Consider the following 16,733-nt stretch of genomic DNA (forward strand, 5'->3'; position numbering starts at 1 on the left):
CCCCAACCCCAACCCCAACCCCAACCCCCAACCCCAACCCCAACCCCAACCCCAACCCCAACCCCAACCCCAACCCCAACCCCAACCCCAACCCCAACCCCAACCCCAACCCCAACCCCAACCCCAACCCCAACCCCAACCCCAACCCCAACCCCAACCCCAACCCCAACCCCCCGATAAAATATTGAGTTAAACAATTCTTTTCAAGAGTCTATTATGTTTCATTGTTAAGGATAATTTATTGGAGAAAAATAAATTTGACTTTTATGATTTAGTCTTTTTGCAAAATATAAGTAAATTTGACTTTATTAGTTTAAGTTCTATGAATATATTAATTGAAATAATATAAAAAAAACTAAATGAAATTATTTGTTAAAAATTTTATCTTTATTAATTAAAAAACTAAAATTAATTTATATGAATTATTATGTTTTATGAAATAATTAGATAAATCAAATTTGAAAAATATTTTCAGACCAAGACCAGAAAATGATTTACATCCATATATATTAAATAATAGTTAAGTTTTATTAATAAAATAGTAATAAATTAGAATAATAAACAATAAGTTTAAGGGGAGTTTTCATTCATAAATCCTTCAGTTTCTGAAACTCTGTAATTCCATAATACTTATTATTTGATTTGATTTCTTCATTAAAATTATTCAGTATATTTTTCAAAAGATATTCAAAATTAATTATATAATCTATCAATAGCTGATGATTTTTATTATCTTTTTTAATATTCAAAAAATATTTTTTCAAACGTTTCTTTATTTATATATATATATTTTCAAAATCTGTTTGATCTTTAAAATTATATTTTAAAATGCATATTAATACATTTAAGCTTTCAACCTTTTTTTAAATAATGTTTCCTTCTAGTTCAATTTTATACTTAAGCTCTCTTAAAAGTTTTAATACTTGATAAGAAATCTTATTAATAGTATTTCTATGAGAATATTATTTTTTCTTACTTTATTTTTTATTCATTTCTTTTTAATACTAATTCTATTCTTCGTTAAATGCATTTTGTTAATCATCTTAATTGAAAATCATCATATCAGAATTATTTTGTATCTAATAATTATTTTAAATCTAAAAATTCTCTTTTTTTTAGCTATTATAATGCTGTTCTTCTGTCAAGCCTGGTGTCAAGGATGTATAATCATTCTAATCAAAGCTATAAAAATGAAATTGTTCAAAAAATCTATCACACATTTTTTTTTGTTGTATTTATTTTATTTTATTTTTTAATTATTATAAATAAATTTATTGCTTAGGCAAAACCATAATTTAAATTATGGGGATCCTATTTTAAAAGATTTAAATTTTGAAATAGATTAGACTTTTAAAAAAGGATTTGACTGATCAGGAAATAAAAATACTTTTATTTTTAATCCCCCTTTTTTTTAAAATTATTAATCACATCCTTTATAAAATCAATAATGTTAGTATTTAAACTAAAGCTAAATAATTTTATCAACCTAGTAGTAATCAGATAAATAAATATACTCAGTTTTATACCTTAAAGTAAAATATAAGGTTTTATTTCACAATTTATTTAAAAATCTTTCAAAAGATAAAAGAATTTATAGAAAGATTAAATATAAAACACTTTTATTATTTCAATTTTATAAGTTAAACAAATTCATCAGAAAGCTTAAAAATTCTAACTCCTATTTTATTAGTAAACGCACAAATTTTAACTTATTTTTTTTACTATTTTTCTTATTTGCATGTCCTATTTTAATTTTTTCTAAAGCCAAAAGTGGATACACATCATTTTTTCATTAAACTATTTTATATATTTCTTTTATTTTCTTTTCGAGATAATTAAATATTTTCAATTTAAAATTCTCTCATTTTAATTTTTGTATTTAGATATTTAATGTTCTACAAATAAAATACTAGAAATTATAAATATCATAAACTAAATATCAATAAATTAAGTAAAACATTAATTGTAACACTAAAAGTAAATGATTTTTCTTCTAATATTCATTTTTAGAAAGTTTAATCTAAGTTAATTTTCCTTTTCAAAATTTATTAATAAAAATATTCCTATTATGATATTAATAAATAGACGGATAAATAAATTTCAATGTAATAGATGTGTTTAAATAAAAGATAACAATTTTTATCAAACATAAATAAATATTTTAATTTTTTATGAATAAAGTATATCCTTATTCAAATTTGTGTCAGTCATTTAATTAAAGAAACGAATGATATGTAAAGTGACCTTAATATATATTTTAAGAAAAATAATAATATTATTATTTTTTAGTTAGATAAAATATAATACAGATTTTTATTATTTGTATAATTCCACTTTTGTTAAAGGGTAAATAAAGTCTTTAAAAGAGTAAATAAAATAATAGATTAGATTTCTTAAATAAAAAAATATTAGCAAAATAAAATATGGATATAAAAAATAAAAGAATTAAAAAAAAGAGTTTATTTAATTATTATTTTATTGATTACAAAATTCATTTAATTTATCAATTTTAAAACAATCAAATTTATACTTCATTTTGGTAGCTTTTATGAATATTTAAAAAATTTAAAATATGTCAGAAAGATATAGCAGTTGTTAGGAATTTAATCATTTTATTGTGTAAAATTTATGGAATTTCAAGAGAAAATTTTTTTCTTCTATAAATGTTCTACTATTTATATGTGTATGTATGTATGTATGTTTAAAACTTTTGAAAGACTATTTATTACTCTATTCATTTTTGTTGTCAAATATCAAAGAAAATAAAACAAAAATACAAGACCAATTTTGCATAGCCTTTTATTTTATAGTAAATTACGCATAATTGCTTACTATATTTCAAAGCAAAACTTGAGTTGAGCAGTATTTAGATGGCTTCTTAAAGAGAAATAAGATAGGTCTATTTAAGAAATGTGATGTAAGTATAGGATTAAATGAACTTAGAGTAAAATGGATATAACCATGGTCAAAATTTAGAAGCTAATTTTACTTAAAATAGTAATTTTATTTAGCCATTTTAGAATTAAGAAGATTAATTAAGTCTTTCCTGCCAAAATAACATAAGAAATTGCTAAATGATTAATTAAAATGAAACAGAAATGAAAAGCGGATAAGAAAAAGTCAGAGGAAGCAGTGAAAAAATAGACTCTATCCCTAAAGAAATATATGATTTCTTTAAGAATACATACAATCTTAAAAAGTAAAGCTCAAAATCGACACTAAAAAAGTGGTATGATATTTGCAAAGAGGAGAGAGAAAACAAGAAATGTGCAATCAGCTAATATAATAAAAAAGTCTAGGTTGAAAAGAGGTCATTGAAATTTAATATAATTCAAGAAAAATTTTATAAATCAAACAAATTAAAATTTTAACCAAGTGAACAAGATTTAGCATTTTTTATTTCTTGTTTTAATTGCTATGAGCCTAATAAAAGCTAATTACGACTAATTTTTGATGAAGGTATGCACGAATAAGGTTCTCAAACCGAAATATTGCAGTCATTTAGACCTGAAGACCTTCTTTTTATAACTTTAAATAATAATATTTTTTAAGATTTGCAGGAACTTTCAATAAAAGTTGTATCTGACCAGCTATACAACCCTTTATTTTTTAAAACTTGTATCTCAATTCTTCATTTTCAAAATTTATCCTACTTTGAACTTTCATTTGTAAATTCAAACACAGAATAGAAGCTTAACATAACAGGTTAATAATTAATAGAGTTTTCTAATAATCTTAGATAGTAGAGCACAAGATTAAACTATCTAGTTTTAGATTTAAAAGAAATTGAATTAAGAGAAAAGGACTTTTAATTATTTACAGAGAATATCTTAGATTTAAAAGATCTTATATTCATAGATTTAACATTTAGAAATACTACAAATATTACAACAACCAACATAACAAGTTTGCTTAAAGGTTTAATTGCTCACAAGAAAATACATATTCACCTATTTTTCCCTGATAATTAACCTATTGAAATAGATTAGGACCTTTACGAAGTTGTTTTAACTATTTTAGATTCACCTAATATGTACTTCCTAAAGTCTCTTTCTTTAGATTTCATTGTTAATTTTCCAGTAGAAATTCAAACCTATTAAAAGCAAATAATAAAAACCATTAGCGAATAAGTTTTCAACAATTCAACTCCTTATTTAAATCATTTAAAATTATTTGTCGAGCTACCTGAAAATACAGTCTTAAGATTATTAACTTTAAAATCCTTTAACTTTCAAAAAATATGGGTATAGCTACTGAATGCAAAAAAATTGGGTCTTTTAAATATATTTAGAAAAGAAATTGCTTGGGAACTGAGTGAATTTTAAGAACTTTTCATCTTTTGAAAATGATTAAAAGCTGTAAAAAAAATTTTTTTATCCTCCATACAATAATTTCATAAAAACATTATAACGAATGAATACAATAAATAAAAAATTTCATTTTAAAACTAATAAAAAATGAAATTTGTGTTAATTTTGCTTAATAAAAAGTATTTTATAAATAAAGAAAACACATTAAAAAAACAACATTATGTAATTAATTATAAACTTATTTAACAATACTAATATTTTTGTAACAATTGTCATAATAATTAATTATTTTATAAGAATTTTTTAATATTTTTAAATTAATTTAATTTAATTTTTTCATTTTATTTATATATCTTCTGGAGTTAAATTAATCAATAAATTATCTATGAGTATCATTCAATTTACACTTTGATAATATTATATTTTTACATTTATTTGACAATAAAAGCTTAAGTTTGTTAGATATTGAAATATTTTAACATTTATTTAAAAAATTAATTTATATAAATTGTAATACAATTGTTTATTTTTTAAAATATATTGTTATGATTAAAATTTTAAATCAATTTTATTACTTAGATTCTAACTTTAATGTTAACTACTGATAATAAGTCAGAGAGGCAATTCATTTCTTTTATTTTATTTATTTTTGTTAATATTTCTCTTTTTACAAATTTAAATAGTTGTATTTATTCATTCCATTTTTTCTTCTTCTTCCTCTTTTTAACCATTTTATTTTTTTTAAGGTTTTTCATTCAAAGAGTTTTCAGATTGGTCAACTTTGACACTATTGGTATCGGAATGATCGAGTACTACGAAATTATCCCAAAATTTAGAATATCTAGTATTTTTTTCTTAAATTAGGTGAGAGTGCTTACCTTATTCTTTATAACCGTCTTTGGTCAAGTAAATGACTTCATTAGTATATGAATTTAAATGCAATCTGTGAGTAATCATAATGATTGTTTTATCTTTACGTAATTATTCAATAGCTTTCATAACTCTATCTTCATTTATACTATCTAAACTGCTTGTAGGTTCATCTAAAAGAATAATTTAAGCATCGTTTAGAAGGCATCTTGCAATAGATATTCTTTGCTTTTCACCACCTGAAAATTTATTACCTTGTTCACCAACTAAAGTCTAATAGCCTTGAGGTAAACTCTATATATTATTTCATATTTATAATAAGTCAGCTGTCCAAACATAAAATTCAGATTTTTCATTAAAAAAATATTTACCATGAACAAATCGTGGAGATTGAGCTTTTTGCATACTTCTATAACATCTTCTTGTTTCTTATTTTTACTTCCATAAAGTAAATTTGACATAACAGTGTCATTAAATAGATAAGGGTTTTGAGAGACCACACAAATTTTTGATCTAAAGCTTTCCATCTTTAGATTTTTAATATCTTAACCATCAATTAGGACACTTCCTTGTTGAGGATCGTATAGTCTAAACTAAATTATTATTTATATATAGCATTAATAAAACATATTAATCAAAAATATTACTATTAAGTTAAACATTGTTGTTTTTCCTAACCCTGATTCTCCAACAAGAGATATCCATTTGCCCTTTCCAAATGTAACATTCATATTATCTATAATAACCTTATCATTTGAATAGCCAAACTTAATATTTGAGAACTCAATTTCACCACCCTTGTAAACAAAATCTACTGCATTAGGAGAATCTTAAATTCTAAAATATTTTAATAAATAAATTAATTTTTTTTTAATTATTTAAACCTTTAAAATATTTTACTTAGGTTTTGTATCCATTATTTTAAACAGTCTTTGAATATCAAGAGCAGAGTTTGTCCATTCTCTCCACTAAACTCCCAAGAAAAACAAAGGTTAAAGAACCTTAAATTTAATAAACCTAAGTTAATTATAAAATAATATATTTTAAAACAAATTACCTGCATCATCAAAGATTGCATTAAGACAATATCACCAGCAGTCATTAAACCTTTCTATACTTTATAAGCGCCATATATCATATTTGATGTTAAACCAATTGAGAAGACAAATCTCTATCCACTATTAAGCTAGGCTAGTGTTCTTTGATTTTCAATAGTTTAATTTTTGTAATTCTTGAAAATAAAAAAATACAAATAAGACATAATTAATTACACTTTAATAAGAATTATTTTTTACTTCTAGAATTGATGTATATCTGTTTATTTCAAACTTTTCAGCACTGTAATACTTAACATTATAATAATTGGATAATGTTTCGCTTAATGTGAAATCTGCCAATCTTTCATATTTTTTTTGTAATCCCATACCTTTTCTTCTAGACTTATTTTTGTAATAATTAAGTTAGATTAAATCATTTTAAATATGATTACGTTAGTTAAATCAAAAGTAAACCAGATATATCCTCCATATGTCATTAAAAAGGATAAGAAAACAAAAGGTCCACAATGGTAAAGCAAAAATACTGATGATAACACTACATCAGAAATAAAAGGAATGAAGAAAGAAGAAACACTTTTAAGATTAGACTCTATTGCCTTTTGAGCCTTAGTAATATCAAAAATAGTTTATCTTTATGATTCTCCAAAATGAAAAGAAGGATCAAGCTTCAGCAAATGTTCGTAAGTTTACTAAGAAATTTCTCTTAAAGCGTTTTAACTGATCTATAATAAATTTGTAAACATAGATATTATAAAATAAATTATCTTCAAAATTTACATTAGCCAAAATTTTATTTCTCTACCCTTCAAAAAACACATAAGCAGAATAACCTTTTGATAATTTATGCATTTTTTAAACACTCTTTTTACGAAAAATATTTATATTTACACAATCCATATCCTAAAATAAACATAGGGGCTTACGAAATAAGAGAAGCGGAAGCTAGGTAGTTGATTGCATACTTTAAACTTATAGGACCCTATTTAACATAATTTTACATGAATAAGTTTATATTTAACTTTGTTTGATGTTGCTATTTCATGAAAGTAACGAAAAATATATTGTTTAATTATTTCAAAGAAATTGAGTTGAGTAGAAATAAATAATTTACAGCGTAGAAGAAAGATTTTGATAAAAACATATAACCATAAGACTTCAGAATTGTTTTATTTATTTCCTCTTTTAAAAAAATAATTTTAGATTTTATTATGAATGTAACAAAATTGTATTGATAAAAGGGTTTTCTTTTTATAATAAAACTTTACTATCTTGATGATAAAATGGGATTATGTATGGCTTAATATATTGCAATATCCTTAATTTTGTTGCTAAATCTTTGTTTTTTCTTGGATCCATTTTTTCAAGTAGGCTTAAATCTTCTTTTTTAGATTGCACATTGAAGTTATATTAAGGAAGCTACGAAAAACTTCTAAATTTTGTAATATTATTGAGAGTTTTTTACCCTTATCTTATCATTTTTGTATTAAATTTGATTTGTTTATTTAGTTGTTAAAACTATAGTTAATTACAATTTATTGAATACAATTTGATTTGATTTGACAGTGTCAAGCTATTTATCAAATCTTTCTTTAAATTTTTTGAGAAATCTGATTAATATCTAATATTAATAATTAATTAAAATTAAGGCCACGAATATAATTTAATAGAATTTACTAGTAAATATATCTTTTCCCATAATTCAAGCAAATACAAATTAATTTAAAATAACATTTTATATCGAATCTTCATTTGTCAAGTAAATATTCTATTTAATCCTTATTTTTTTATAATGAATCTCATGAGCTTAATGAGTCACTCAAAAAGAAATAAATTTAATATAAAATACTTTACATTTATAATTTACAATTAAGAAACTTCCTTAAATAAGAATAAGATAATCAAAATATATAAAAAATAAATAATGTTTAATATTTAAAAACGAAATGAGTTAATTAAATAAACTTATATAATACTTTTATAAATTATTAGAATGAATGCTTTTTGCTAATTTGTTACTTAAAAAAATAAATTATACTATTTTTTGGTAATTTTTATGAAACAAACTGCTAATAATTAGATTCCAAACCAATGAACAAAAGGAGAAATTTATTTGGAAGTTAATAAAAAAATAAATTTTCATTTGTGAAATAAATATTATATTTAATCCTTATTTATATATAATTAATCTCATGAGTTTAAATGAGTCACTCAAATAAAAAAATAAATTTAATATAAAATACTTAAAATTTATAATTTATAGTTAAGAAGGAAGCTCCTATAAATAAGAATAAGATAATCAAAATACAATAGAATTTATTTAAAAACTAAATAATATGCTATATTTAAAAACAAAATGAATTGTTTGTTTAAATTATCGAAAAAAACATTTTTATAAATTATTAAAATTAATGTTTTAAATTAATTTCTTACTTAAAAAATAAATATAACTATTTTTTTGTTAATTTTTATGAAAATGTTATTTATAAAATTTATAATCAAAGAAGAAAAAGATAAATTTACTTCGAAGCTAATAAAAAATAAATTATCTATGAGTAATATGAGTAAGGTTAATAAATCTATTCAAAATTAAAAGAAAACATTTTATAATTAATTTTAAGTTAATAAATTTCAAAATACAAAGTTTCCATAAGTTAAAAATTTAATATATTTAATTATTATAATTAGTGAAATGCTTCAAATGAGAGATTTGATTTCATAGTGGTTGGTTTGTGAGCTAACAATATTAAATTATCTCTTTATCACTGACAAACTATTTTTTGATGAAAATTTATAAATTATATAAAAATAATATTTTAATTAATTTACCTCTTTTTAAATAATTTTTTTCTAAATAGTTTTAACAAAAAGTTTCTATTCTTTTGTGAGACTTTTAGTTTGTACAATTTATTTTTATTCTTTTTATATTTCCTCAATTGAAATTTATTTTTCAATTATTGAAGGTTTGATTAGTTTTAACTGCTAAGACTGTTGTTGCTTTTAACTAACTAAATGTGTCTGCTTTTATTCAATAACTTGAGGTTGGATTTCTTTCTTATATGAAATTTAATTATTTGACTAAACTTTTATTTCGTTTTTTAGGTCTTTTACTACTTATTTTTAAAGGCTTTATTTTTATTGCAACTTTTCCTCTTCTTCAAAAATTTATTTAAGGAATTTACTAGTTTCAGAAGAGGTTTAAACTTAATATTCCTCTTCTTCAACTTCTTCAACTTCTTCAGCATACTATTCTAAGTATTGATCTAAATTTCTTTTTCCTGAAAGGTCTTTTATCACATAATCATCGTCTTTTGTTGTGCTTTCAGCATCTAAACAATCTCCATATAAATCAATTACTTCTTTGAACTTATTTATTCTTTCGGTATCAACTTCCATTAAGTCTTCTATTTGTTATGGTTTCTCCTCTTTTAGGGCTATTGCTTCTAAAACCGAATAGAAATGGGAATTGGAAGGGTTTTCAAAATTTCTAAAATCAAATTCTTATATTTCCAAGAGATTCATCAGCAATTTAGTTACTAAAATCTATTTATAATTTAAACCATTGCTTTAAAAATCAATTTTATATAAATTTTACCATTTCTTGGGAGATTTTTGTTGGTCCAGGTTTTACAAATTTTGGTAAATGATTTATTTCTCCACAATAAGGTAAAGTAATAAGATGAAATCCTGGTGGTATTTATACATGATCTACTGGGCTGTACTCTTCTAATTATGGTAACAAGCACCCAAATCTTAGCTGGCCTCCTTTTCTATTTATGATTTTAACAATAGCTACTTTTTCCTAAAATATTTTAAATTATTTTACTGAATTCAGAATATAAGTTAATTTACCTTTTAGATCATTTTTTTAATTAAAGCATCGAACAACTAAGAAGATCCTAATGACAATATTGATAATTAATATAATAAAAATGTATTATTAAATTAAAAATTTACCTTTTACGAGAGAATTATCTGGATAAATAAACAAAGAAGGTTTCAAATTAAAATATACTTTTAAAAATGATTTATCTTTAAAACCTATTAATTTCATACCAACTTCTTCTAAGTTTTTTATTTATTGAAGTTCGTCTTTGTCTATTCTAACTTTTATGTAATCATCTTTTGGTTTTCCTTTTTTGTTTAGTAAGTGAAGACATTTTCCAATTTCCTATGGTCTCAATTCTTTACCAGATTCTTTACAAAAATATCTAGTAAACTTTGAAACTGGTTTGCTGTCATCTTTGGTATATTATTTATATTTTGGTCTAGTTATTTTGTTAAACAGTGAGTATACTTTTACTCCAACATTTACTCCGTTTCCTAATTGCCAGTAAATCCTGCTAATGTTTCTATTGAATTAAAAATTTAAAATAAATAAAATTTCTTTAATTCTTGTTAAGTTTAAACACCTTTTTTTAAATAATTTTGCTCTGATTCTTGATTACAAATTGTAAATTTTTGAAGTTTCGTCTATTGAGTATTCGTTTATTTCGCTTAAATCAAAATTAATAATGCAACTATAAAATTTTCTGACATTAAAATGCTCAGCTTCTGGTACTAATTTTTTGAGAGGGAAAAGTTCTATATTGACATCATTTTCAAGTAAATTCTATGCATAGCTTATAGCATTTTTTTAGGCTTCTATATTGTTTTTATCAGGTTCATCATTTGAAGTGAATAAAAATACTCTTTTTGAGTACTAGCCATTTTTCCTTCAAAAAAACAAAAAATTTAATTTAAATTTCCAGATTAAATTAAATTTTACAAATTTAAAAATTATTTGTTGATGTTCCATAAAAGATCTTTTAAGCAAACATTTTTTATTTTCATTTTTTAGTATCCATTCATTTGTTCTTTAGTTTGCAGCATTTTTACAAATTATATAGATTGTGCAGAAGGATTTTGTAAATTTAATAAAAGGTATTAATTCGGAAAGGATTATATATTTGATTAGTCTGTGTTGTAAAATAAAAGTCCTATCATATCTGTTGGTGAACATATAATTTTAGTTTTTAAGAAAATTTCTAAAGATTTCATAACTATTTGATACTGTATCTAAGAAAATTAAAATAATTTAAAAATAGATAAATTAATTTTATTAATTTACTTGTTTTTTTTCACCATCACCATATGGTATGAAGAGATTTTAGCTCATCTCAACTACAAATAGCACTGCATCTTTTAGGGTTATAATATCTTGCTCTACTTCCTCTTCTTGAAAATCCAATGGATTTAACTCTACTGATTTTTCAAAAGATTGATCGTCTTCAAACTCCATATTTAAATTATTTTGAAATTTATTTTTTTAAAAATATTAATTTATAAAAATTGATAAAATTTTTAATTAAAAAGAATTTTTATATATAGCTTGTTGCAAATTATAATAGTCTTTATTGTATTAAAGAAAAATCAAAACATATAAATAAAATAATTTCCTCCATATATTATTAATAATTAAAGAAAGAATATGTTTAGAAAACATTTATAAAAATAAAAAACCCTTTATTTGATTTAATATCATTTTTTAATATAAAACTAACTCTAATTTTTTGAATAAATATCTATTTATTTCTTACATCAAATAACAAATTAAGTAAAAATACATTATTTGAATTACAAATATGGCATATAAGCATTCCATTAAAAAAGTAAATAATTTTTTTTTTTTTCTAGATAAAAAATGGTCAACTTTTTTATTTCTAAACTTTTAAATTTTAAAACAGGTCTTATATTCTTAGAATGTTAAAATTAAACTTATTAAAATAAATTTTATAATTTGGTTGATTATTTAAAAGAATAATATTCAAAATATTGGCTATTTTTAAATTATAAAATTCATAATAGAAAATCATATATTAATAATTACAAATTAATGAAAATTAGTTTAAATGAAAATTCAAATGAAAAATTTTATTTTTATAAACTGAATTGACTAGCATTATTTTATTTATGAAATAGTTAATAATATAAAAAAGTGAGTATTTTTGAACCAATAAAAAAAATTGCTTTTGAAATAATAATTAAGAAATAAGAATAGTAATTAAAATATATACATTAAATATTTTTATAAAATTTTTACACATTAATTAATTTCTTCAAAATAAATTTAAATATTTTTTCAATAAACTTGCTTTCCATATTCTACTTTAAAATCATTTATTGGATGAGATTCCATTGTAGCTTCATCATCTTCCTTATAAACTTTTATAGTTTTATCACACTCAGCAGTGATTAGTCTATTTTAAAAATATAATTATTAGAAATTAAAATTTTTTATGTTTGTTTAGCTTACCTCATTTATGATCTATCAAATTTCATATCAAAAATAGCATTTTCTGCAGCTATAGAACCAGGTTATGGCTTTTATTTAATTGTTTAGAAATTATATCCTGATTTCCAGTCCCAAAATTTGAGAGTACCTTTTATATTTTAATTATTTTTTAATCAATATTGATAAAATTTAATCTTAAATTACCATCATCACAACCGCTAACGAGTACATTATCCTAATTTAAAGCAATTGAATTTACTATATGATCATTTCCAGATGATATATTTCTTAAAAATTCTCCTTCGGGACACTTCCAAACCTTGATATTATCAGCTGCACCTGAAGCAAATGTGTATTCTTTATGGTGAAAAACTAAAGACTTTACAGGTTTCTTATGGTTTGTCAATGTTTTCATACATTTTCCTGCTGCAATATCCCAAGTTTTAATATAATTATCATAAGAGCCTGATACTATTTAAGGTTCAAATTCTTAACTTATAACAGTTCCTACAGCATGCTAATGTCCAGTTAAAACATGTACCTACGATCTTGCTCTATTTTAAGATAAAAAATATTATTTTATATCTAATTTAATTTTGAATATGCTACCTTATATCCCATAATCTAATTGTACAATCTCTGCCACCAGTTGCAATTAAGTTTAAAGTAGGGTGAATGCAAATAGAATGAACACTTGATAACTAATTTAAATAAAATTCATTATAATTAATTCATTTTTTCAAATTAACAAGTAACTTTTAAAATTAATTTATAAATATTATTTAATTTACATGTCCGTGATAGTTTCTGATGACTTAATTCATTTCAAGATCCCAGCAACGAACAGTTTTATCTTCGGCTGCAGAGAACAAGTAAGGATGTCTGTCAGATACTACTAAAGCTCTAACGGGAGATGTGTGGCCAGTTAGGGTTAATTTCAATTATCCTGAGGCTAAATCCCAGAATTTAATTGTTCTATCGTTTGATCCTGTAACAAAGAATTAATTTGCAGGATCTATAGTTACGCACCTAACCCAACCTCTGTGGCCAGCAATAACTCTCATTAATTTCCAAGGTTTATGCCACTCAGGCTTAATAACCTTTGTAATATTTCTTGCGATAGCAGATCCCATTCTAACAGTATCAATAACTTCACCTCCTTTAACATAGTTATCAGTAGATAGATTAGCTATTTGATATTTAGAAGCATCTCTCTCACTTTATGATAATAATTAATTATTAGCAGTAGATGCTGATCCTGAATAAGTAAGCATAAGTCTTTCTTCTTCCTTTTTCTTTTCTAAAGTTTGACTATCTAATCCAGCCTTTTATCCATATTTTAGGAAAGAAGCTGGGAGTTTTGATAACTTTTTATTAATTTCAATTTGCTTTTCAGGTATTTATTCAATTACTACTTCGATATTGCTTCTTTTCTAAGCATTTAATTCCTTGATTTTCTTTTCTTCTTGCATTTTTTGGACTTGCTCGTTAAGAAGGACATTACTTTCTGTTGATTAATCATAAAATTATTCTGCAAGCTTGAGGATATCTTGCTCCTCTTATTTTTAAGCCTCTTTTATCTACTTATCATAAGCAAATTTATACTCATCATTAATCTTAACTTATAATTTTAATCTAGTACTTTCAATGAAATCAGGCACTTTCAAGCCCAAATTGCTCATAAACATTTTTTTACTATTATAAACAGAATCTAAAGTAAAGTCTGATATCTCTTAGTTGATTAATTGATCGATCCCAGCCATTTTTGTAAATGTTCTATAAAATTTATATTTATTTCTGAGTAACTTTTTAATATCAAATGAAAGAACAATATTGATTAAGTTATTAATTAAAAATAAAGTAATTTATAAATGAAAATAAATTGTAAGTATCTTTTGATTATTAAATAATCAAATACAAATTTTATTGATTTTCATTCATATCAAAACATAAAATTAATATATTTTGATAGACATTATTAATTTATTCTAAATAACTAGATAAATATATAATTTATAATTTATTTTAGACAATTAATATAAATCAAAATACACTTTATATAAACTTAATCTATTATAAGGTTTTAATTATTAAATTATTCTCAAAAAATCATTTCATTAATTTGCAATCATTTTTGATATTTTAAATTTTATTTAGATTTGCAGAGATAAACAAACAATTATAAATTAAAATAAATTTTTAATATTGAAGAGAGTATTTTCAAATACAATCCTTATTTGTGCTAGACTCATCACTTTCATTTTAAATATCAGATTCTTTTAAATCAGTTTCTTTAATTTCATTATATGTTGAAGCTTTTTAGCTATCTTTAATAAATTCCTAAGATTATTCTTAGAGCTTTTTCTTTTCTAAAGCAATCTATTACTATTTTTTCATTTATTCTAACTTTTTTAAATAGTGCTCTGTAGGGATTTCTACTCCATTTTCTATCAAGGCAACTACTTTACGTATAGGAATTCCAGTTTATAAACTTTCCTTCCAACTTTTTCCATTAGCTCTTTGGACCATAATATCAAAAACTATTTTAAAAATTAAATAAAATGTTTATAAATTTGATAAAAGTTATCTCATTCTTGATAAATTACAAATAAGCAATTTAAATTTTTGATAAAATCTAATCTCATTCAATCCATAAAAATCTCAAATCAATTCGAATATGATAAATTTATTTTTATTTGATATTATTTATAGCACTTTTGTTTTTACTGTAATTAGCACGAGTTTTAAAAATTTAAAAAGTTTAAAAAAATGAACACCAAATTTTAATGAGAAATTAGATAGGCTAATTTGTCAGGAAACAAAAAGTATTTTGCAAGTTGCTACAAAACATTATTTTTAAACTAAATAATTTTATTACCGTGGTTGCATGCAAGTATACTTGAGGCTTCTAGTTTTAAATGATTTTAAATTGGGAATCTCTTTACTTGAATTCCTAATATTTGTATTTTTTTTAGTGAAAATGTTTTACAAATAAATTTCAATTAAACCTTATTCCGTGGCAGCATTCAAAGTTACATTTTTTAATCTATTATGATCTACAAGTCCACCAATTATATAAGCACATCTTTTTTTAAAAAAATTTAAAGATACATTTTTTTAAAATGTACTTACTATTAGTCTAACTCATCTAAATCTTGGTCTGTATCACCAGTCAAATAGACTAAATTATCCTTTGGAAATAAATCTAAATAGTGCTGATCTAGTATTTCAATACCCCACTTATCTGCATTATTTGCATTGAGGGCTTATCTAAGTTTAGGGCTTACAGATGATATTATAAATCTACAAGGTTTTTCAGCCTTTTTGTTAGATGATTACATGTAACATAATTATTTCACTAAACTTTTAAATTCTTTATCTTCTAACATATCTAAAAATTACATATCCAAAATAATAGGCTAACCATTCTTTGCTCTATTAGAGTACTCATCCCTTAGTTATTAATTAGATTTATAAGGTTCTTTATGCTGCTATTTCTACTAAATTACTTCTTCTTAATTTTTTGAGTTTTCAATATGTTATTGCTATCTTTCTAATTTCTTCTTTTCTTTTTCTTACTTTTTTAGCTCTTTCTTCTTCTTCTTTATTGATTCCCACATCTCTGCACGCTTTTATCTTTTCATTTCATTTTTTGATAACTTTTAATTGTTGTCTTCTACTTAGTTTTCTGATTTTTACTCTTCTTATAAATTGTTTTAACTATTATTTTCATTACTGTCACTTTCATTTATATCATTTTCATCTTCTATAGGATCGAAATCATTTTAATTCTATAAATCGGCATTGTTTTAATCTATCTTTGAATCAATTAAATCATCATTCTTTTAAAATATTTAATACAATCAAAAGGTGACTAAAAGAAATTAATTTATAAACAAATACATTTTAGTCTAAATTTTATTATGGCTAAACTTGCTACAGAGGTTACTCGCTCATTAAATTGATTAAGCTTTTCAATTAAAATTATGTTTATTGAGTAAAAAGGATAAAAATATGTAAAAATTAATATATAGTTGTTTCAATTTAATTAAAATTTTATAAATTGATGTATGGATTTAGAATACAAAAAATATTATATTGATTTTAGTAGATCCTTTACAAATTATTTTTGACATAAATAAGCTTATATATATTTATATTTTGCAATACAATACAATTATTGATAGTAATCTTAGTCGCCTTAACACAAAATTTATTATTTTA

The 16,733-nt window shown here is 22.4% G+C and overlaps 6 protein-coding genes across 6 annotated transcripts; 1 reads left to right on the plus strand and 5 right to left on the minus strand. All coding sequences in view use genetic code 6, as the record gives it.

The window, feature by feature from the left end:
* Nucleotides 1-587: 587 nt before the first annotated feature.
* TTHERM_000684419 (hypothetical protein) lies at nucleotides 588-1,262 on the minus strand (the record flags this gene model as incomplete). The annotated part of the gene is made up of 1 exon (XM_012800308.1): nucleotides 588-1,262. Exon 1 carries the CDS (start codon nucleotides 1,218-1,220, stop codon nucleotides 588-590), a length of 633 nt encoding a protein of 210 aa, XP_012655762.1. The 5' UTR covers nucleotides 1,221-1,262.
* Nucleotides 1,263-2,729: 1,467 nt separating this feature from the next.
* Nucleotides 2,730-4,343, plus strand: TTHERM_00684420 (hypothetical protein; the record flags this gene model as incomplete). Its single annotated transcript, XM_001025143.2, has 1 exon — nucleotides 2,730-4,343. Exon 1 carries the CDS (start codon nucleotides 2,871-2,873, stop codon nucleotides 4,341-4,343), a length of 1,473 nt encoding a protein of 490 aa, XP_001025143.1. The 5' UTR covers nucleotides 2,730-2,870.
* Nucleotides 4,344-5,003: 660 nt separating this feature from the next.
* On the minus strand, nucleotides 5,004-7,714 carry TTHERM_00684430 (ATP-binding ABC transporter; the record flags this gene model as incomplete). The annotated part of the gene is made up of 11 exons (XM_001025144.2): nucleotides 5,004-5,474; nucleotides 5,552-5,773; nucleotides 5,828-6,017; nucleotides 6,081-6,181; nucleotides 6,238-6,411; nucleotides 6,476-6,619; nucleotides 6,670-6,960; nucleotides 7,016-7,068; nucleotides 7,127-7,217; nucleotides 7,350-7,417; nucleotides 7,504-7,714. 11 exons carry the CDS (start codon nucleotides 7,712-7,714, stop codon nucleotides 5,004-5,006), a joined length of 2,016 nt encoding a protein of 671 aa, XP_001025144.2.
* A 1,237-nt stretch (nucleotides 7,715-8,951) lies between these two features.
* Nucleotides 8,952-11,516, minus strand: TTHERM_00684440 (ATP-dependent DNA helicase II 70 kDa subunit; the record flags this gene model as incomplete). The annotated part of the gene is made up of 8 exons (XM_001025145.3): nucleotides 8,952-9,008; nucleotides 9,065-9,778; nucleotides 9,831-10,037; nucleotides 10,088-10,134; nucleotides 10,193-10,587; nucleotides 10,648-10,950; nucleotides 11,004-11,293; nucleotides 11,346-11,516. The coding sequence occupies 8 exons, from the start codon at nucleotides 11,514-11,516 to the stop codon at nucleotides 8,952-8,954; spliced, it is 2,184 nt and encodes a 727-aa protein (XP_001025145.2).
* Nucleotides 11,517-12,356: 840 nt separating this feature from the next.
* Nucleotides 12,357-14,272, minus strand: TTHERM_00684450 (Pre-mRNA-splicing factor prp46; the record flags this gene model as incomplete). Its single annotated transcript, XM_001025146.3, has 5 exons — nucleotides 12,357-12,474; nucleotides 12,531-12,657; nucleotides 12,714-13,063; nucleotides 13,119-13,210; nucleotides 13,301-14,272. The coding sequence occupies 5 exons, from the start codon at nucleotides 14,270-14,272 to the stop codon at nucleotides 12,357-12,359; spliced, it is 1,659 nt and encodes a 552-aa protein (XP_001025146.1).
* A 457-nt stretch (nucleotides 14,273-14,729) lies between these two features.
* On the minus strand, nucleotides 14,730-16,577 carry TTHERM_00684460 (tRNA (guanine(37)-N(1))-methyltransferase; the record flags this gene model as incomplete). The annotated part of the gene is made up of 5 exons (XM_001025147.2): nucleotides 16,413-16,577; nucleotides 15,642-16,351; nucleotides 15,518-15,594; nucleotides 15,388-15,462; nucleotides 14,730-15,049 (listed from the first exon to the last, which is right to left on the minus strand). The coding sequence occupies exons 1-5, from the start codon at nucleotides 16,464-16,466 to the stop codon at nucleotides 14,730-14,732; spliced, it is 1,236 nt and encodes a 411-aa protein (XP_001025147.1). The 5' UTR covers nucleotides 16,467-16,577.
* Between the last annotated feature and the right edge of the window lie 156 nt (nucleotides 16,578-16,733).

This window comes from Tetrahymena thermophila (assembly GCF_000189635.1).
Source record: "Tetrahymena thermophila SB210 genomic scaffold scf_8254365, whole genome shotgun sequence".
NCBI classification, from domain to species: domain Eukaryota; phylum Ciliophora; class Oligohymenophorea; order Hymenostomatida; family Tetrahymenidae; genus Tetrahymena; species Tetrahymena thermophila.